This window comes from Barbus barbus, assembly GCF_936440315.1.
Source record: "Barbus barbus genome assembly, chromosome: 13".
NCBI classification, from domain to species: Eukaryota; Metazoa; Chordata; class Actinopteri; order Cypriniformes; family Cyprinidae; genus Barbus; species Barbus barbus.
Window position 1 is genome coordinate 7,291,774 of NC_136741.1, and position 22,933 is coordinate 7,314,706.

Sequence of the window (22,933 nt, forward strand, 5' to 3'; positions counted from 1 at the left end):
GGATATTTACCGTATTTCTATGCACTTTCTGCAAAAATGGCAATGCGCTACAACTACTGTGAACACCTTAGCAACTTCATCCTTGCCTTAACAAGCACCAACAACACCAAACTGAACTACTCTTATTTGTGTCAGACAAAATGTCATCACTGATTACCTTGGGTCACAGAAGAAGTCAGTGCTCTCACCATCCGCCCTCCATACAAGCCACTCCCTAAAGGAGGGGTGGCAGAACATGCGTGTTCTGTCTCGACGGCCAATCAGAAAGCAGGAAAGAGAGTCCATGCGCTGTTGGAAGTCCTCCCACTCCAGTTCTCCTCTCATGGACCCGGAGTTTAGTGCCCGGAAGAGCTGTTCATCCGTCAGAGGGTGCAAAGATGCCAGAGCCACATTTAGCAGTGGCAATACTCGCTCAAATGCCGAGGCCGATGGGAATTTCATGTTGCACTGCAGCAGGTAGAGCTCAGACAGAGACACAGGTATAACCTTATAGCTGGAGCTTTTAATGACCAGGTGACCCTTCTCAAACAGGTCGAGGGTTAATTTCAAATAAAGATATGAGCCTTGGCTGCGGGCGACCAGGTGGGCACTGAGTTTAGATATGTTTGCCGGGTCGGCTTTGCCATTGATGGCAATGTTGCTGAGGATATCAGGGCTGTGGTCTATACGGTGGTGGATGTAGGAGGTGAGGTCAGAGGTTATATCCTTGTTGTCATGGAAATCATCCATAGAGATGATGGGAAAGGGAAGGAGACTGGTGACTTCCTGTGATGATCAACAAAAAAGCCAATGCAAAGTGTTATAAAATAACATGCACCAAGTTCTTGAAAAGGTACTCTTTGTATTTATGTTTATATGTTCATATGATTTTGAGAAACCTTTATACCTTTAAGAAAATTTTAAAACCTTAAAAAACAACAAAAAACACTTAAAATGTACACTACTGATTTTTAAATTTTGAAAGAAGTCTCTTATACTTAAATCCTGCTTTTATCATGCCAAAAATAAACAGCAATAACAGTAATATTGCCAAATATTATTACAATTTAAATCAACTGTTTTCTATTTGAATATTTTAGTGTCATTTATTACTGTGATGGCAAAGCTGTTTTTCAGCAGTCATTTCTCCAGTCTTCAGGGTCACATTATGATTGTTCAGAAATCATTTTAATATGCTGATATGGAGCTCAAGAAACATTTCTTATTATTATCATTATTAAAAACCGTTTTTGCTGCAGCACGATTTCCACAAAAATATTAAGCAGCAAAAACAGGAATACAATTCATTTTAAAATATATAAAATTAGAAAATGTTTTCTAAACTGTAATAATATTTCACAATATTACTGTTCATTGTATTTTTGATCAAATAAATTTGGTCAAATTTGGACCTTGGTGAGCTTTCAAAAACATTTTGAAAAACTCAATTATTCCAAACTTTTGATCGGTACTGTATATTTCAAGGTTTTGTTTTCAATATAAACATCACAAATTGTTAATTTAAGTTTTTGTGGAGTCACACCACATGACATTTTACAATCTGAACTCACCTTCCCATGTGATAAAAGGTCAAATTATCTGATTTGTCTAAAAAGGCTTGGCACACAGTCATGGGGGTCTGCAGGGGTCCTCCCTATGACACCATGTTGATTGCACCTCATGACTTTGATCAATAAATTATATAATAAAAAAAAAAATAAATAAAAAAAAACTACACAAAATGGCCATTTTTTGAAACTGCCTGCATAATTCAGATACTGGTAATACAGCTTTCTGCCTGCTGCAATGGAAAGACATGCAATTAAATATGAAAAAAGGCCCTATTTTAAGGGATGAAACTTCACTGGCTGTTCTGCACCACAGCACAAGAGTAACGACCACCATCTTTCCCAAAGAACTCCTATTTCTTGAATAATTATAGTTCCTTTCAGATTACAGTTTTGTGCTGTAACCACTGACAACATGCTGCCCTTGAAGACTGCAAGAGGGAAAATTAATGAATACTACAAGGACCACAAAAGTTAATTTTTACCTTCTGCACATCCTCATCATCATCTGTATGCGAATCACGACAAATGTTTTTCAATCAAAACAACTGCAGGATTAATTTTGTAGAATAAACACCAGGAGCCTGGTTGTGTGGGTTGTCTGGCACTTTTAGGTCACTGCTCCGAGAAGTAGTGAGTGAGAGAGAAAGAGACAGTGTACGTGTGTGAAATGTGTATAGGGACACGCGTAGCATCTGCGGTGTTGCATCACAGCCCTTATCCCCTCTTATATAAGCTTGGTTCCTACAGGCCGGAGTCCAGCTCCAGCTCTCCAGATCAGACATGGATTACACACACCCACCCTACAACACTAGCCACTGACCAGCATCCAAAACTCACCACCGCAACCATTCTGAAAGCTCAAATCGCAAAAGGCACATCAGGACACTGAACATTTTAAACCTTCTCAGTAGTCTTACCTCGTATTAAAACAAGCAAAACAGCCTATGCAAAAATAAATAAATAAAATAAATACTTACCACTAGGTTGACCCTGACGGTCACAATCAGTTTAAGCCAAATAGGAAATTTGGAGATTATTTTGGTGATGAAAGATGCAATGGTGTCTCCATAGTCTGGTTTGTGGAACTCTGCCTCATTAAGACCATCCACTAGGATGATGTAATCTTCTTCTGGAATCTTCCGCTCTGCAAAACACAAAAGAAACACCATGGTTAGACAAACTAGAAATCAAAAGTGTTACGAGTTGGGCATTACGTGGGTGTGCTCAGGTTTTTCTTTTGTAAAGTTAACAGGAACAATGTGTACTGCTGAATTCATGTACTAGGTGATTTTAGAACGCCCAGCACAATAAAACCCTGCATGCTGCTTTCTTTCACCATATGTTGAGTAGGAAAAAGTGCCTGCAGTCTGTAGTGAAACTCACTCTCATAGTTTTTGAGTACTTGCCATTTGACAAATAGCTGCACTCTTCAGAATACAATTTGCTGAAGGAATAATTCACATAAAAATGAAAAATATTTGATATTTGGAGCTCCGCAGCACCTATCCACATTCACTTTCATTGTATAGAGTAAATTAAACTTCTTACCTAACATCTGCTTTTGAGTTCCACAGAAGAAAATAAATCAGGTTTCGAACAGCATGAGGGTGAATAAATGATGGCACAATATTAATTTTGGGGTGAATTATTCACTTGAAGTGTGATGCTTGAAATAAGATCTTTAACAAGAAAAATAAATGTAGGGCAGGACCTGATTTTATCAATCAACAATTGATTGGATCATGAAATGAGGGCATTCAATACCAGAATAGAGGAAAACCTGAATGCAATTCGGCATTCAATTCAGAGGATTGAAATACAGCCAATACCTGTTTTTTTTTTTTTTACTGGAACATGGATGCTGAAAGTCACGGTTACTATTGAAAGCATCTCAACATATACTAAACAAAATTTCTTTCAAATCTATCATTATTTGTTAATATTGCCGCAATAAAAAAAAATCTATTACACCCAGGCCATTAATCAGAATTAAATTAATAAATTAACTACTGGTATAATTAAAGTAATGCTGCATTAGCTACAACAGTAGCTTAAAACAATGCCTAATTAGCTGTTTGGCTATAAATTAATTTTAAAATCAACTAATGGCCAGCGGAGCAGACTTTGACAACAGCCACGTTAACACATTTTGACAAAAGACTACATTAACTCCTTTTTGGAAGAAAACACCTGACAAGTGGCATTGAGTTTATCACAGTGAAAAATTCACCTGCTTGTCTTGTATGTCTAAAGTTTTTCATCTAATTTTCGCCACAATAAGCTACCAAATCAAAACGTTGATAAGCACATGTGAAAGGTGCAGTTTCACGAGACAGAGACTGACTCGTCTTGTATATGATCTGCACTATATAAGAAAGCAACAGCTAAATAAACCCACTGTCATAAAGACAAAATTTATTAGTTTTAATACAAAATCATGCATGTATTATGATCAGAAATATTTTCACCCTGGTTTTCAAGTACATAAGAATTAGAGTAATGTTGATTTTACCCAACATTATTAATATAAAGGCTGTTTTCTCTACTTTTTTATCAAGAGTTCAGAGTGACAGTTCTATGTCTTCATTTCCATAATCGAAATTTGCTCTAGCCTCATTCTCTAAAATTCCTGTTAAGTCCTTCATCTGTCGTTCCTTGTGATCCAAGCCGTTTCTGAGGACCATCTGTTCACATCCGTACTGGGCCAAATTAAATGAGGCAAGAGCGCTCTTCTCCCCCCATTACCCCAGAGTAAACATATTTAGTTTTTATGTGATGGTGTGATTAATGACAGTAGCATGTGATGCGTCTCACCTTTGCGTAGAAGTGTGAGGGGCTCCAGGACTCCCTTACGGAAAGCAGCGGCAGGGTCCTGGACGCAGGAGCGTAAGCTGAGCAGGCTCTGCAGGTGCGTCTCTCTGAGCAAGAGCTCTCGATAAGCATTGAGGCGTGGAGCTCGGCACAGTAAAGCAGACACACTGTGCACAAACTCTGGGACCAGGCATGTGTATGTGTTATCAGCCTGACAATAGTGATAGGCCACCACCTACAACAGAAGAAACAGGGGTGAGAGAGGTAAAAATAGAAAACAGATAGGAAATCATTGAAAGTGGGAGATTTGGACAGGTCAAAAACAAAAAGAAAAGAGCTGTTCAAAGGGATTGTTCACCCGAAAATGTCATTTCTGTCATTATTTACTACTCTTTGGATTCTCTGGAACCCTAAAAGCGAATTAAATGGGGAAAAAAATATCCTGACAGCTCTGGGCTGTATTTCCTAAAAGCATTGTAAACCTAAGTAGATAGACACAATTGAAAATAATGGCCTAGATGATCTACTTTTGCTTGCAATGCTTTGGGAAACAGCATGGATTGGTGTGGTCAAGACTCGAAGGTGACAAAAAAATACCATAAAGTACCATAAAAATGGTCCATGTGACTTGTGTGCTATATTATGCTATATGATGGCTTTGATGAGGAACAGACTGAAATTTATATTCACTGAAAATCTATACATCTTTATGGCGTATTCATAAGGGAAGTAGAAATGGCTGTTTTATGAATGAATCAAATATTTTATTAATTTGTTGATCCATTTACAACAATAATCTGAATGATTTCTTAATTAATCTGAATGATCCAGTTCAGTTCAGTTCACTCAGTGACTCAATGATCCAATTGCAGCAGAGGGGAAGGTTATCAGTGAACAACAAATTAAATTTCAGTCTGTTTTCACATTACTAATTTAACTTAGAAGACTTGGAATATGAAAAAGTCATTTAGATGACTTTTATAATTAATAATCCCTCTTCCCTCACCAAGATTAAATAAACGTCATTAATGCGTCAATGTGGGCAGTCATGTGTCGAAATCGTTATCTTTGCAGTAGGTACAACAGTCTATTTTGGAGCTTAGTTTAATTGCTCTTCCACTGGGGAGGAGGTTTTAGGTTCTGAACGTTACTACACTGTAGGTTTTCAAAGCACATGGAGCTCTTTTATTTCAAAAGATCAAGGAAAATCTGATTTCTCATTATATAACCCCTTTAAGGTTTGTTTGAATATCATGAGTCTCAAATCGTTCTGAAATACCCGAGAATCCAAGCTTCTGAACAGAAGTGAGAATGAAATCGTGGCCTGAAACGACTTTCTACTGACAGATGGCTGATTAAAAAGACGTGACTAGAAGGCTCAACAGAGAAGGTTCAGGTCCAGATGTAAACGGAAAACACGCGCACATACTGGCACACAGAGCAAAGTGTTGAATATGCATGTGGCATGCAGTTTGCCTCCATCACGGAATGACACATCTAAAACATCGCACAAAACATCATGTGTATTTATAAATAAACATGAGAGCTGCTCGGTGGAAATTGCTGTAAAAACTTTTGAAGGGCTTCCATTTTTAAAATCACCCAATCAAAAAAAAAAAAAAAAAAAAAAAAAAAAAAAAAAAAAGTCTATTGTCTGGAAGTGGGCGTTATTAAAGTTCATGCGTGTCAAAGCCCATTGAAATAAACAATAATTATATATGTAATATAATTAGAACATTATTCACATAATTAACGGAAGCAATTGATTAAAATGCAGATCAAATCTAACCTAACTACAGTGCCCAGAGACAGGAATCACTTATTACTTGACTATCAACTGTTATTTACCCAAACAAATAAATAATCCATAGCACACTCATAGCACATTTTCTTCAGGATTCTTTGATAAATAGAAAAGAACAACAGTTATTTGAAATATAAACCTTTCGTAACATTATGCATGTCTTTACGGTCACTTTTGAGCAGTTTAATGCATCATTTTTAAATAAAAGTCACAATGAGTGCGTACATTTTTTTTCAGTTTAATGCATTAAAATGATTTAACGCCGTTAATGCAGGGGCGGAGCCTAGGGTTGGCCACTCGACTCATATCTGCTGTTTCTGTCTGTTTTTACTTGACAAGAAGTGCATTTATTCAGTCGAAGAACGTATTTTCAATCACATCAATCTGAAGATGTTTCAGACGTGCGCTCCAGCTTCACTTCAGCGGCAGGCGCGAGTCAAACAGCACGGTAACCGGTGCGCGCTATAGCCTATATCAATTCATATCAAAGCGTGAAATAAACTACGTGCAATGTCGTGGTCAGTTAAGGCATGAAGTTACCAAAAAGGCAATTAAAGCTGCCTTAAAACTGTGTGTGCATGTAATATGTTATATTCAATTCAAGATTTTATTTGTCACATACAATCTTGAATTGAATATAACATTACATGATTACATATATATGAGTTATATTAAGAACATGTCTCTGAAATGGTTTTCAAAACTGTCTTGGAGCATCCCAGCACTGTCTCCCTAATCTAACACAGTCGATTCAACAGGCCAGTTCATTAGTAGAGACTGAAATGGGTGAGAAAAGGTAAAGAGAATTGAGAGAAAACACGATGCGTGTCAGATCCGCATCATGTTCAGCAGCGGCAGCTCTTAAAGAAATAGCAGCCAAAAACAACCTAATAACCCAGCTGGTGTGATGTCTGTTCATCAAGAACAAAAGAAAAAAAAGAGGAAATCAATAACTTATATAGCTGTAAGTATTTATCTGTATTTAGTTTAGAACTTAGTGTTTGATAACTTCTGTATATATTTCTGCTGAGGGGCACAGGTAGCCTAAATAAATATAACATTTATTATAATGGGTTTATGTGAAGATTGTTTTAAGTTCACTTAAATTAGAAGTTATTTTTAAAGTCTTATGTTTATAAATTATAATGTAATGTTTAATGACTATAGTCAATGGTTAAATGTTATAGGGATTTTTTTTTATAGGGAAATCAGTATTACTTGGTATCAGTGATACTGGCCTTCAGTCATAAAGAAGATGCCATTAAACAAATATTAAAAATATGTTGTTTGTACATTAATTTGAAGATTGAATTTTAAATTATTGCAATTTAAAAAGTATATTTAAAAACTTTAATGTTAGGTGGGATTAATCACGATTAATTTCAGAAAAAAATATGCAATTAATAAAAAATATTTTCATAGATTGACAGCCCTAATATATATACATCTAACTGACTTGAAACAGTAGCAGTGTAGCAAGTCATTTAACTTCAGTAATGGAATTAAGGGAAAATAAAATAAAATTGATGTGAAAATTGGAAATACCACAAACTACAGATATTCCTAGATGTAGATGATATCAGATTTTGTATAGGAAGGTTAAGTTTGTCAGAAAAAACATTGCAATTTGCTCTGTATTATTCATAGAGGTTGTATCAGAAATATACACTTTAATACGGACAAGTATGTCTGTGAAACACAGACTTACCTGACCTCCTCAGTGAAAACTAATCCTGTCCAAATGAACGTAAAGTGTGTACCTTGCTAGCCAGGCGTTTGACTGCCCCCTCTCTGTGCCGGTGTGTGTCTGGGGTCGGGGGGCAGCTGTTGCTGTGAAGGGGACTCTGTGAGGGGGGGTTCAGCTGATTGGTTTGATGAGCATCAGCCCCTCGATCTACAACACACACAATTCCTCTATTATTTTACATAAATTCAATGAATATAGGTATTGCAGCAGGTCTGAAAATCTGAGATAGTAACATCTCAGTTGAAGTTTACATTTTCAACAAAAGCCTCAAGTCTATGTGATCAAGCACTTCTTCAAATTTCTACTTTTGAGTTGAGTTTAAACTTTTTCATACAGTTTTGCAATGACATGAGGGTGAGTAAATACAAAATGTTAAACTATTCCTAAAGGGACATCTTACTCTGGGGTGTAGCTTCAGGGCTGTTGGAAGCAATCTGTCTCATTCGTCCACCATGACAGCTGAGAGCCACCAGCCGTGAGATCACTGCCGTTTTTCCGAAACCGACGTTACCTATGATGACAGCCCCTCTACCCATCTCATGACCATCTCCTCCCCCCGTAAGCACCACCTCCAGCCGCTGAAACAGCCAATCACGACCCACAAACACTGCATCCATAGAGACGCTGGGCACCTCAAACAGCAGGGGTTTGAGCATGATGTCCACTGGTTTGTAGGGCGTGAGACGAGCTGCAGGATTCAAACAACAGAGGTGTTAAAGAGATAGTTCACCAAAAATGAAATTTATCCCATGATTTACCCCCGGAGCTGTGTGGAGTACTTTTTATGATGGATTTATACACTTCATTTGAAAGAAGAAAGTCATACACCTACAGTAGGATGACTTGAGGGTGAGTAAATCATGGGCTAACTCACGCAGGCACATCAATGCAGGACATAAATTAAAAGAAATGAGAATGAATCATAAGGCCTTGAAGTACTTGAATTGAAAACATAAATGAAGCCCAAACCCTATTTTTTTCTTTATAAATGTCCCTTATATATGAGGTTAGATGCTGTTTTTTAGGGTAAATGTATTAATAAAAGTTACTGTAGTGTTTGCATTTAATTTGGCAAGTTGTAGGGGTTAGTCAGCACCTTTAGATTCTTGACTGCGACCCCCTGTATGAGCTCCATGCCACTGTAAGCGCATGGAGGAGCGCTGGGGAGCGTTCCTCTGTTCATTCAGATACCGCAGCTCCTCCAGTTTAGTACTGCTTGTGGCTGCAGGGAGAGAGACAGAATGAGAGAAAGAGAGTCATTTAAGGTTGTGTTTGGCTCACAGACAGCGGAGAGATTACATGCCACCTCTGTGATCTCTGTGAAGAACAAACACAATCTGCTGCTGTGTGTGGAGGAACACGTGTGCCCAACACCCCCACCCACCAAAATTCATTCACACACACGCAGCGTTTAAAGATGGAAATAAACAAAATAAGTATATGGGGAGAGTAAGGAAAGCTGTTCTACTTATTACATCCTCTAGGCAAGGAAAAAAGAAAAAAATATTAGTCTTAAATATGTTTCAGGATGCCCGGTATACATTGCATTAATAAGAAAGCATCCATTACATAAAAACATGACTTAATATACTTGTCCAATGACAACCGGCAAGGAAAAGGTTTAACATTCAAAATATTTGGACTCCGAAAATCTAATTTTCAACATTTTTGGATAAAGTCTTTTAGCTTGTACACCCCGTCACTAGGGCGGTACTAATATATAATAGGTATAATAGGTACTAATATATAGATTTTGAGTACTAAAGCCCCAGACACACTAGACTTTGAGCATACAAAATTTCCTCGGATGCTGCAACGGTCGTGATATGATGTCATGCTCTGTGGCATCTTTTTAAAATGTTAAATTCAACACGACAAATAATAATACATCTAAAATGTTAAAAACATACAATCTACTACACTTTCCAGAGGCGCTGCAGTTTTAAATTTATGTTCTTTTAAATTAGCTACGAGGTCATGCTGTGACGTATCGATCTGGCGTTGGTCACACGGTGTCACGTGATGCGAATTCGCAGGGCAGAGTTCACCAAGATTAAACTTTGGAACGTAGCGAAATGCGAAAACTTTTCACACGGGCTTGCGTTTCCGGTCTAACGCATTCACATTCGTATGAATGGATGTCAGTGGAAGGAAAAGTGCAGTGTGACTGCACCTTAACATTAACCTCTAAAGTACCAATATGCACCCTTTTAGGGTGTACCTTTTAAAAGATTACCACCCAAGTTGTACCTTTTTTCTGAGAGTGTATTACCAATCATAATTCTTCCATTCCATCAATGGCTCATTTCATTAATCTTTTTCATTGCCCGCCACACTACACCCCTCCCATTCCACTCATCCCTGTACAATCTTCCATCCTGTCCCATAATCTAATCTACTTGAAACCCATAATCTCTGCAGATGGGCATAAACACAGGGATGATGATTGTCATTTGTCACGTTGCATTCGTTTGTGAAGGGACTCAAAAGTGAAATCATGATCCAGCCTTTTGAAGCTGCACAGATATAAATACATTAGCTTCCTTTTTCACTGCTCTGTAGGACAAAGATCACTCCATACAGGCACTTGCGAGATATTTTGCTTTGTTGGAGTCATTCTGTATATCTGACAGCAATTTCCCTATTTAGCTTTACAGCAAGAGGAAATCAAAGCCACCCGCTTGCAGAGCTTTCCACAAGCCGCAGGAGGAGAGGCAGCCAGGCGATATAGTGCACTGAGCTCTTCCCTTCCAGGACATGCTACTGTGTTTAGGAAACAACACACACACACACACACACAGACTGCAAACCTTTTTACAAGCTAGCTTGAAGACGCAAATATACCATTCAAAAAATTGGGGTCAGTAAGGTTTTTTCTTCAAAGAAATTAACACTTTTCTTCAGCAAGATTGCATTAAACTGAACAAAAGTTACAGTAAAAATGTTTATATTGTCACAAAAAAAAGAAGACTTCCAAAAAATGCTGTTCATTGATCTTTGTATTCAAAGAATCCTGAAAAAATGGGTGCCACTTTATAAGTTTGTATTAGTTAACGCATTAGTTAACATGACCTAATGTAATGAACAACGCATCTGTTCAGCATTACCTAATCTTTGTTAATGTTAACTTATGCATATACTAATGTGTTAGTTAATGCATTAGTTATCATGAACTAAGAATGAACAAAGCCACTGCTCAGGATTACTTTATTTTTTGTTAATATTAACTTACACATATACTAATGCATTTATTCACATTAACAGCTTAATTAGTTAACATTGGTTAATGTACTAGTAAACTTGAACTAACAATGAACCATTCCTGTAAATAGCTTTATTTAATGGGTTACACTTTATTTTAAGGTGTCCTTGTGACGGTGTAGTTATACATTTAAGTACATGTACTTACTATATGGTTAGGGTTAGGGTTACTTGCATGTAATATGTATAATTTTTAAAAAAGTATAATAGTAAGTACATGTAACGTGTAACAACGACACCGTAAAATAAAGTATTACTGAAAACTGTTATTTTATATTGTGATTTTCGCAATATTACTGCTTTCACTGTGTTTCTGATCAAATTAATGCAGGCTTGGTGATCAAAGGCAGGGGGCGGCGTTTCCGTATGGCAGAGTATGGCAGTTGCCATACACAAACCCAGTCAGGTGTGCCGTGGAAAATTATCCAAACTTCATCTCTCTATTATATTTCATTGTTATTATTTTAAATCAGTGGGTTTTTACAAATATTTAACCAATGATAAGCATTAAAAAGAGCTTGTCAGTAAAACTTTGTAACGCCATTGCATCCTCAAGCTCAGCGAAACTTCACCCCGCCTCCATTCAGATTGACGCGCCGCGCACAGCCTGGAGGAGACAGATCTCTGCTTTTTCGCAATGCTAGGGTAAATAACTGATGTTTGAATGGTACAGAGTTTTTACTCAAACACCGTGTCTGTAAAGGTTAATGTTTTTTGTGTTTGAAGAGCGGAGAAGTAGGCGGCTAGGCTATTTGCCATTTAGTTGTAGGTGTACGTTTTAAATATCCTGTGCATATAGCGCTTCATCGTTTATATCATTAGATTTTGGCCAAGTGTATTAAACAAGAAAAACTAAGTGCCCATATAGCTACAATAAACATTACACCCTGTAAAAGTTGATGAAAGCGTATAATGCCATGCACTTGCTCCGATACAGCTGTTCTACTCGCAGACAAAACGCAGATCTCTGTCATTCGCTGGTCAAAAACCTTGTAATCTCCATTTGAGCTTGATTCTCATATAAATGTGAAGTTCAAGTGTCTGATACAATACCAACACTGATGACACAGTGGTTCAATTATTGATTTTTTAATCAATAATTGAATTTAAAAAAATAAATTGGACCCCTCCCCCTATTTTGATTTTAAAAAAGTGAGTTGTCACCTAAAGGTGAGGAGTTTTCATCTATGTGCTGTCCCCTGTAGGGCTAGATTGAGTCGTCCCACCCCCCACATGCCATATACTATGGTTTTTTGAAACACCACCACTGATCAAAGGGACTTTAAAACGTTAAACAATTACCCAAGCCCAAACTTTTAAAAAAAAAGTTTATTTTCCAAAATACATATACAAATAATAGTATTTTGCTAACATACTTTTAATGTTTTAAAGAATGCTTTTATAGTTTAATGTAGTAACATTTTAGCATCAGTCAGTTTATTCAAATAGAAATTTTTGAGTTTAAGAGTATTTCTGAGTAATTCATTGCAAAAAGACTACTAAGAGTCATTCGTTTATGAATCCAGCAAAGAAAAAGCAGCCGAAAGAAATACTATCTTCATGTTATTTTGCTGTACACAGCATTTTTATCTAATCACATTCGGTTCAGATAGCAAGCTCACATCTTGGTTAAAATTGTGCCACAGATTTCGCAGGGGTGGAATGATGAACAATAGTGCAAAAACACTAAAGGTACTAAACTCCTCATCCAAATTCTATAAGCCAATGATAAATAGTACAGCATGTGATGATTCATTACTCACCTGCCACAGAATTTGGCCGTGGCATAACCAAAGAAGTGCTGTGGTACGTGATTGGTCCATCCATAGGTGATGTCACGACAAGTGCTGCCCCTCCTGTGGTGCCGGTCCTCACCTGGGCTTCACCAGACACCGCCGGCTCCTCTGGGGTGATGGGAGTGCAGGACGGATTAGCGCTACGCCCGCTCTCGCCCCTTACACCCGCACCACCATCTTTCGCCCACTCCAGACTAGAGCCACAGCGCTCTTCATTCTCACTGGAACTGGTGACTGTTGCTGCAGAATGGAGAGAAAGAGAGAGATGAAGGTGAATGAGGTATGGGGGAGGGGCCAGATATTAAAGGGAAGGATACAAGAGGCGAGAACGCCACAGAAGGTCAAGCCAGAACATCACGGAAAAGAAAACAGGAATTAACCATCAAAGGCAGTTTTGGGGATACGGTCAACAAACAATGATCTTAGTGTGTAAAGACATAAAATAAAACTCGTTCAGGTAATTGCTGTCAGACGTTTTGCTTTAATGCAGCTGTCTTTGACCTTTCTTTGCTGCAACCAAATAGAAAAACACTATTTTGGGCTGTAGAAAAACCTACTGATGTCCTACTTCAAGAAACCTCCGGCAGACCTGAAATAAAGACACAACGCTGTCCCAGTTTTGATAGAGTGTATCTCAGACTCATGATCATTAACAGCACAGGCCAACAAAAACACTTCAAGAAAGTTAACAAACAATAAACAGCTTTGATAAGTCAGTATCAGGAAGTCTAGCGCTCGCTTCCTCTCTTCCTCACGGGCCTGGTGCTGTTTTTTAATGGTGCGGAAATGTTAGTCGTGCATAAACATACACACCTCTGTGAGCATCTCCAAATGTGCTGTAACATGTTAGAGATGCCAAAAACTCATGAACAGCACTGAGAAACAGAAGAAAAGCAGAAGGAAAATGGGGGAGTGAAACTGACCCCTTATAAAAGTAGTAAATAATTCTGACATTTATTATTAATAAACAGAATTAACTCCTCAAGTACTCTACGCACTAAACTACACTCTTAAAAATAAAGGTGCTTCACGATGCCATAGGAGTACCTTTTTTGTCTAAATGGTTCCATAAAGAACCTTTAACATCTGAAGAATGTACTTTATTTTTAAGAATGTAAACAAACCAATCATGAATCAGCAGTTTTATGAAGTCATTTAGACTGGAGATGAACATTTACTGTACTTGTTGGCAATTGGCAATGAAAACATACCAAACAATAAGATTTGAGGTTATGGAGTTGCTGCAACTATACATATAAAAGCATTTGGTAACGTTAATGCATTCAAAGTTGTTTTGCTAGCTAAGGGAAACTCCACGCAAAATTTTAAATTCTCTTACCATTTATTAACGCTCATGTCATTCCAGATATATACACTATTTCGTTCAATGAACAAACAAAGATTTTATAGAAAAATAATCAGTTAGGGTTGTATGGATTACGGTCATGTTCACTTTGTGTGGTTTTTGAAGTGTCAACTTAAAAAAAAAAACAAAACAAAAAAAAAGTTTGTTTGTGTTTATAAAGTCATATATATCTGGGATGGCATAAGGATGAGTAAATGATGAAAGAATTTGGTTTAGCATCCCTTTAATCACCAGGTTTAAAACAGACACTGGAGATTGAAGTGTACTGCTGTCTTTGCAATCAAAAAACCTGAAAACTACTCTAAATAAAATGTTTGGAGCTCACAAACCTTTTGAATAAATCATTAGGCATGATTAGCGAGCTGTTTGTAAAAAAAATATTCCATAAGCAAGCACACTTTTGAAACAAATACCTTTTTATTAAACAAAACAGTTCTGTCAAAGACAAAAAAATACAACAACGCTTCATGGACTTTATCTTCCCTTTTATACCAGCATTCTTCCTGCTGAAATTCAATGGTAAAATTCTACCAAACAAAAAACACAAATGACTTGAATTTAGTTAAATGTCATTTCTGTAATTTCAGCAATAAAAATGAAAAATGAGACAATGTACTGAACATTTTCTCTTGTGCTTCTGACAGCTGGATGGCGGACCAGCTTTTAATTGAGCTCGACAGATATGCTTTCACGCTTGGCTTGAATAGACCATTCATCAGTGAGTTGTTTCTCCTTTTGTTTTGTGTTCAATGTGAAAGAGCCTTAACTCTGAAATTATCGAAAAAAAGTCTGTATGGAGCCTATGTGCTGTAAGCAATTGTTTTAATATCATGGAAAAATGGTAGCCAATAAAAGTGGACTTTGAGATGGAGGACTTTGCAAGGAGGTTGATGTTACCTATGATCCCGCTGTCCTTGCTCTCCAGGGTGGAGCTGGGTGTGGTGATGATGGTGGAGATGGCAGTGGAGCAGGTGCTGGAGCAGATGACAGGAGCCCTGCTGTTGGATGAGGTCTCAGGTAAAGTGGAACAGGGGCTCTCAGCGCTGGGAGACGCCGTACTGCTGGTCAGAGTGGAGCAGGGACTCACGCCTTGACTGGACACTATACACTACAGAGTGAGAGAGAGAGAGAGAGAGAGAGAGGAATGAAGCAAAATAAGCAATAAATAAATAAACATTGCATGAAGGGAAAAAAAGAGACAGAGGAGGAAAAGCAAAAAGGCAGCGAGGAGATAAAGTGATAGATGGAAACTGTTAAACTCCGCTCTTATGTCCATACAAGGGCAAGGCCAAAAATACTCCAAGCCCTCCAGTCTGCTTTTGTTCCAATATAAGCAACCAATAAGATGTTTTTAGAACCAGATTCAACCCTGCAATGGCGACAGTAACCAACACACAGACAAATGTACATCCGCATTTTACCAGTGTTTACACCGGCAATACTTTAAGAATAAGAATCTGAAAATCTAATAAAACAAGCCAACAAGTAAAGATGAAAAGGAAAGAACAAAAACAACTGTTGGATTAAAGGTTGAGACCTAAATGTTTCTTAATGCTGGTCTTATTGTAAAAAATCCATCTGTGATGACAACCTTCCCAAACTGAATCAAGTCAAGATGGAAACAATTAAGTCCAATTCTACATTTTCTTCCCAAATACACCACATTACAGAAATAAAATAGGGTGCAAACAGTTTCATGTTGACTTTAACAGTAGTTCTCAACCTTTCTGACCCAAAGCCCCCTCATTCCCCAACACAATATTCAAAGCCAATATAAGCCAAGATATTTTTGGTATTTCCGCTCTAATTATGACAAAGCTGCAAACTAGTAGTATTTATATATTAAATAATAAACCACGATTAAGTTTGTGACGCCAGACGTTTCAAGAACTCCATGTTCTTCAATAAAAGCCTTAGCTATTACACCTAATGCTTTTGTTTTAGCACTGTAATTCAGTTATAGAGGTAAACTTTTTATTAATGTATTAATTTAAATACTTTGACATCATCCATTGGCCCTTGGAAGTTTACTGCGGGCTGGCCCCAGTTGAAAACTAATTCTTTAAAAGAGCTGAATGCAGATTAGCCCAAAGAACTAGCATAATGTTGGTGTGAGAAATTATGGGTAAACTACCTGCTGCATAATCTGAAAGAAGTGCTTACAGAGCATAAACCAACACTTAAGAATTCTGCTTGACTTTTATTATAATATTGTACAGAGTACATCAAATCCTAGATACTACTCTGTCCTGTCCTCTCCTCTTACCTCTCTACGCACTCTATATAGGTCAGGGAGAGTGATGGTGTGTGTGCGTGCGTGTGTGCGTGTGTGTGTGTGTGTGTGAGGGGAATCAGTGTACCAGTGTATCACTGCCCTGGTCCCCAGAGAACTGTTGCCTGCCAGCCGCTCTCATCTCTCCACACACACACACACAAACACACATCAGGGTAAAGCAGAGCTCAAGCTTTCAGGTAGAGCTTCATGCACCTGTTCAATAATTTCCTCAGTGCTGCAATAGCGCTAGATGAGCGTGCATAAGAGGGACACTGTTGCTCCACCCGCATCATTCGTTTTCCTGCGGAGAAACTGCATTACTCACCGGCAGCAACATCTCCAGGGTGCTTCACCACATCAAGATAGTTTCTACCCTTATAAAGCGGCTGTGCACGTACAAGGCAGAAAACAAGCAGAAACCAGCATTCATACTTAATGCGTTGCATTTGAAAAGCCAGAAGGGAAAGTCAGAAACTGGCCAATCAGAAAGCAGCTTCTCATTTGTGATAATACACGACAGATGAAGCATATATGTGGATGAATTCAGCAACTAGTAGCTTTGTGGGCAGCAATCCATAAAAACGCTACGTAAGCCTCTTAAGAGCGACTTAGATACATCATACAGAGGTTTTGAGGCATTTATATGGGAACTATTTTATGATGTGGACAAACCAATGCAAATATCTTTGAACATCAGAAACAAATAGAAAAAGACACTGAATGAAAATCAAAGCCAGAGTTTAGTAATCAGGAACTAGTATATTACAGCCATACACTGACACAACAAAGCAAAAATCTAAGTCGCCACACACAAGTAAATAAATACATAAATGAATAAAATTTAAATAATTTTAAATAAAGCTTCTTTTATCTGAGAATCACTTACAATGTCAACGTGAACTCTTTTTCCATGTCACCTGTACTCAAATGCTTGTCAACTAAAGCAAAACATGTCATGCAGTGGACTTTTGACAGCTTTTGTGAAAATTACAGTGTAATTCCACATTTTTGTAGTAGTGCGTTATGGGTGTTGAAGTTTACCTACCTTTTTGACAGCCTGTTTTCTCTAGTCATGTCGCAACAATTTATATATTATATATATATATATATATATATATATATATATATATATATATATATATATATATATATATATATATATATATATATATATATATATATATATATATATATATATATATATATATATATATATATATATATATATATATATATATATATATATATATAAAAAACTGTGCTTCTACTGCAAAGATTTATTAAAAGCCAGTCTTGCCAGCAGGGAAGAGTGCGAACAACCTTTTTTATAGTGGAATCTAAAACCAAGCTCCTCCAGTAGTGTGTCTGTAGTGGAAGTGTGATTCTGAGGGCAGAACAGCTCCAGCAGTGTAATCGATCTCTCTGATAAATGACCTCTGGTATCTAAGGCTGATTGGGTGTAACTTGACTGAAAATAAAATTCTTCCTGTTTCTAAGGTTGTTATCGTCCTAATCTTACAATCAGCAGTGACATGATGCAGCAGGCAGGTTGTTTATGTATCAGATTGCATATCTGTCGGAGTTTGGGTGTTTAGACCTGTAGGGTTCATGCTTACCTGTTTCTCCTCCATGTTAGTTTGTGATGAGGTGGGGATGGCGTCTCCCAGCAGGAAGCCCAACCGTGTCATGAGCTCCTGGACAGCTGGGGAGGAGCCAGACTCAGCCGGCGAGAGCAGCTCTGCACACACACACACACACACACACACACACACACATAAAGGTTAGAGGATGCACACAAAAAGCCCACACCCAAAAGCAACATGCCTACAGGTACTCAAACACACAAAGGATACATTCACATTGACAATACATCTACCACATTTATATTCAAACCCTACATTCAGTCTAATGACATATTCAACGCTATTCCTCCAGGACGTATGGCAAATCTGTCCCAACTCACCAAGATCCAAAGGACTGGTGTGGCACTTCCTGTGCTCTCCTTTCCTCTCCTCTCGCTGCCTTTCACAGTCTCCTATGCTCTCTCGCAATCTGCGTCCCTCCCTCCCTCTCTCTCTCTCTCTCTCTCGCAACTGTTCTCTCTCTTTCAGTCTCAATTCCTCCCTCTCTCCCCCTCCTTTCTGTTGCCCTGTATCTCTCGCTCTGTAGTACAACACACAGTCTTTACAGTGCTCCGCACAGCTTCAAAAAGCCTAGGTTTGAGATGCGGTTATTATGACAACCAAGTTTCCATCCATTCAGAGGCTGTGTTTGTGTGTGTGTGTGAGAGAGACAGAGAGGACAGGGTGTGAATGTGAATGAGCAGAGATCGTGCTCACTGCAATCACTGGGCTAGTACAACTGACTAGACACACACACACATTCATTCACTCTCTCCCTTTTCACGTGCACCAACACCATACCACAATTCTACATTGCCAGATATAAAAATAAACATTCATTCTACATTAATTTAACATTGGATACTGACATTTTAGGGATTTAATTCATAGATGTCCGTTGAGTTGTGTTGAAAATCAGTTAGATTTGGAAAAGAGACCAATTGGCTAAACAATAAAAGACATCAAGAAATCAAAATGACTGGTTTAATAAATCTCTGCACATGATTCATCAGTGCATGTCATTCTAAAGAATAAAAAGGTGGGGGAAAATATTAACCATTAACATTATAAACCTAATGGATAGAGAGTCTGACTTGTAACCCAAAGGTTGCGGGTTCGAATCTCAGGTCCGGCAGGGATTGTAGGTATCGGGAGTGAATGTCCAGCGCTCTCTCCACCCTCAATATCATGACTGAAGTGAGACCCTTGAGCAAGGCACCGAACCCCCCCAACTGCTCCCCAGGCGCCGCAACATAAATGGCTGCCCACTGTTCACGGTGTGTGTGTGTGTGTTTTTGTTCACTACTCACTGCTGTGTGCGCACTTGGATGGGTTAAATGCAGAGCACAAATTCCGAGTATGGGTCACCATACTTGGCCACACATCACGTCCTTTCCTTTAAAAGCATATGTGAACCAAACCTTGTTTAAAAAAATAAATAAAAATACATAAATAAATAAATAAATAAAATGCATTAGTTCAAATCTACTAACATTTACTGACATATTGCTTGAGACTTGCTGATATAAAAATGATAATTAAACTTTATTTGTAGTACTACTTGGGCACAATGCACATGTCTTAATATTAAGCCTAAAATGTATTTTAATGTCACTACTGATGAAGATTGTATGATCTTTGAATAATATCGGTCTTTAAACACAAGACAATTTAAGTGTACTAAAGTATACCTTCAATAGTTCCCTTTTAGCATATTCAAATACACTTCAGTATATCTTTCGTGGGACTTCCGCACAATTAAAGTGCATTGCCTACAAAATGAATTGTTCCAACTTAGCAGACTTTAAGGCCCGGTTTCACAGACAGGGCTTAGACTAAACCAGGATTAGGTCATTGTTCAATTAGGAAATTTCAGGAATTTTTATTAACATGCCTTAGAAAAAAAACATTCCTGGTGTGCATCTTGCGACAAAACAAAAAGGCACTGATATATTTTAAGATCAGTCAGTGCAAGTTTATTTCAGTTAAAACAGCTCAGACTTACACTTTAGTCTGGGAATATAGTCTTAAGCCTTGTCTGTGAAACCAGGTTTCTTGTAACCACCTAGCAACTGCAAAGAACCCACTTTTAACTCTTATTCATATGCTGTTCTCTTTGTCATTTTCTTCAACCATTTTGTTGTCCACTATAGGTGAAAATCTGATCTCTTAGAGTAAGTGTAATTGCACCACTCTCCACCACATGCAACACCATCTGAGGTAATTCATGTCTGTAGCGCAATTTATGTCCAATAAGTTGCCAACGTTCAATACTTCGAGGTAAGGGTTTTGCAAGTCAATACAAGCTACAGTAGTGATGGTTGCCTTAGCAAGAATCACTAACTAGATCAGTTTTCTTTTTTTGTTGACATATGTCTATTGAAACAAGAAGTTATGGTAGGATATTTCAAAGGTCTATAAGACGTTCCTGAATTAATTAAATAATGAGTTTAATAAATAACTAATTGACTCACTAGATACATTCAGTTTTAAAAATAATTTCAGTATTCAAAATATTATTTTTTTAAAACAATCTCTTTGCATCGATGCAACAGCAGTGTAAATACATCTAAATACCGCTTTAAATGCAGTCTGAGCCCCCTCCGAGGTGCAAAAATAGATTTTGTGGATACTGATTTTATTTGATTGGTAATAGCCTATAACTTTATTCAAATTGAATTTATTGATTAAAATGTAAGAATTTGACAAAAATAAGAATAATCACACAACAATAATACTAACAGGCACATAAACTAAATGCTACAAAACTCTACTTTATACAAATCAGCCAACTGATACCAAGACACAAAAGCATGCAAACAAATGTGTTATATTTACACAATTACGATATGTAAATGAGCAGGGCAGTCGCGTGTAGCATCCCTGAGGGGGTGACAGGGCAACAGGCCAGAGTATATTAGCATACTGCACTCCGTCAGCAACACCCTGTCCTGCTCCCTCCCTCCCTTGTTAACATCTCCTGCCATCAATCCAGCTTTACACAAATCACTTCACGATCGATTGACTCTGCTGGTCAGGTAGTGTTGTTTTTGCTTTCGACTGATGGCAGATTTTACAGACAACCCAAAGGCAGAATCTATATTTAATACATTGTTCATTAAACATTTATTAACATGCAATGAAATGCACCATTTGCACACTTGTCCTTATTCAAAGGCATATAAAAGCATGTTAATCTAGATAAACATTCCCTTATTAAACTATTTATTCAGCTTTTCTTCACATACAGTACAGACATTAGGACAGTGAAATGAGGGTGAATTGTTTCCAAGCATGTTTACGGTGGTCCACAAGTCTGCAGCCAGCTCCCCTCAGCTGGTCTCCAGTTGATCTATGTTTGCCAAAGGACATAGACCTCCCAATGAGTTCACACATTTCACTCCCCTTTTGCTTATGAAGACTACATACACCGAACAATTTCCTCCACACGCAAACACACAGAGTTAGACATGGCTTGTTTTTGTAGAGCACTCAAGCAGTAGTGTATTGGTGCCTTCTCATTTTGGCAGGCCAGAAGTCTAGAAGTCTAGTAACACTTGTGCATGCGCGCGCATGCGTGTGTGTGTGTGAAAATCACTTCAGAACTCTTGCCAAATTGTTTGAATGAGCTGCGTAAATCTAAACTCTAAATGTGTGATGTACAGCAAACTGAAATATGTAATGAATTTGATGCCATAGAAAGACAAGCAGCAGCACCAATTATAGCATCAGATGTTACTCATTAAAACAACTGCACAGTTTATAAAGTAATTCAATGTCTCTCAAACATTTCAGGCCAAGTACCATGTTTGTTAAAATCAGAACATCCAAGTACCACCAAGTCCACCAAATATCCTCTCTTTATGATTTCAGCACTGATTAAACCGAGATCATAATATTGGACTGCATTTAAAAACTGCAAGCAACATATACCATATATGCTGATTAATATCAGTAATCCTGTATATAAGTCATGCAAGAGCATCCACAATGTGTTGAATTGCATTTTGCAAATCTGTGGAAGGACCTTACACTAAGAACACACATTTAAAACAGTACTAACATTTATAAAGGATTACAGTGTAACTGAATGTGTTGATTTTGCAGTTCAAGCAAACATTGATATTAAATATTTTTAATCTGATATGAATTTGATTTTTAAACTTCTCCCATCTGTCAAAAGCACATGGAAATCCTCAGGGGTACCGTTATGTGGGGTGCAGTGTTTATGGGCAATAAGGGCCCACCGACCTGGAAAATTCCATAATTTGGGGGCCCCCCTTGCGACCTGCAAGGGGGGCCCCCAAATTATGGAATTATGTTTAAATGGTTTTCTGTTTTTATCTTGCATACACAAACACGTTTACACTATTAATAATGTATTAAAATAAAAATAAATAAATAATGTTGGTAACACTTTAGTATAGGGACCAATTCTCACTATTAACTAATTGCTTATTAGCATGCATATTACCAGCATCTTGGCTGTTTATTAGTACTTATAAAGTACACATTCTACATGACCATATTCTACATCCTTAATCCTACCCAATATCTAAACTTAACAACTACTTTACTAACTATTAATAAGCAGTAATTAGGAGTTTATTAAGGCAAAAGTCATAGTTAATATTGAGAACTGGACCTTAAAATAAAGTGCGACCAGAATTTAAAAAAATAGCAATGAAGAGGTTGAAAGTT

At 37.6% G+C, this 22,933-nt stretch overlaps 1 protein-coding gene across 1 annotated transcript in view; it reads right to left on the bottom strand.

The window, feature by feature from the left end:
* Positions 1-22,933, bottom strand: part of LOC306879477 (protein TANC1-like) — a gene marked incomplete at its 5' end in the record, with an annotated part of 64,997 nt that overhangs the window by 17,368 nt on the left and 24,696 nt on the right. The window contains 9 exons of the mRNA XM_079432457.1: positions 158-765; positions 2,528-2,694; positions 4,365-4,596; positions 7,926-8,059; positions 8,313-8,600; positions 9,009-9,134; positions 12,937-13,209; positions 15,233-15,443; positions 18,227-18,348. Coding sequence (XP_079288583.1) covers positions 158-765; positions 2,528-2,694; positions 4,365-4,596; positions 7,926-8,059; positions 8,313-8,600; positions 9,009-9,134; positions 12,937-13,209; positions 15,233-15,443; positions 18,227-18,348 — 2,161 coding nt within the window. The remainder of the gene's footprint in view (positions 1-157; positions 766-2,527; positions 2,695-4,364; positions 4,597-7,925; positions 8,060-8,312; positions 8,601-9,008; positions 9,135-12,936; positions 13,210-15,232; positions 15,444-18,226; positions 18,349-22,933) is intronic.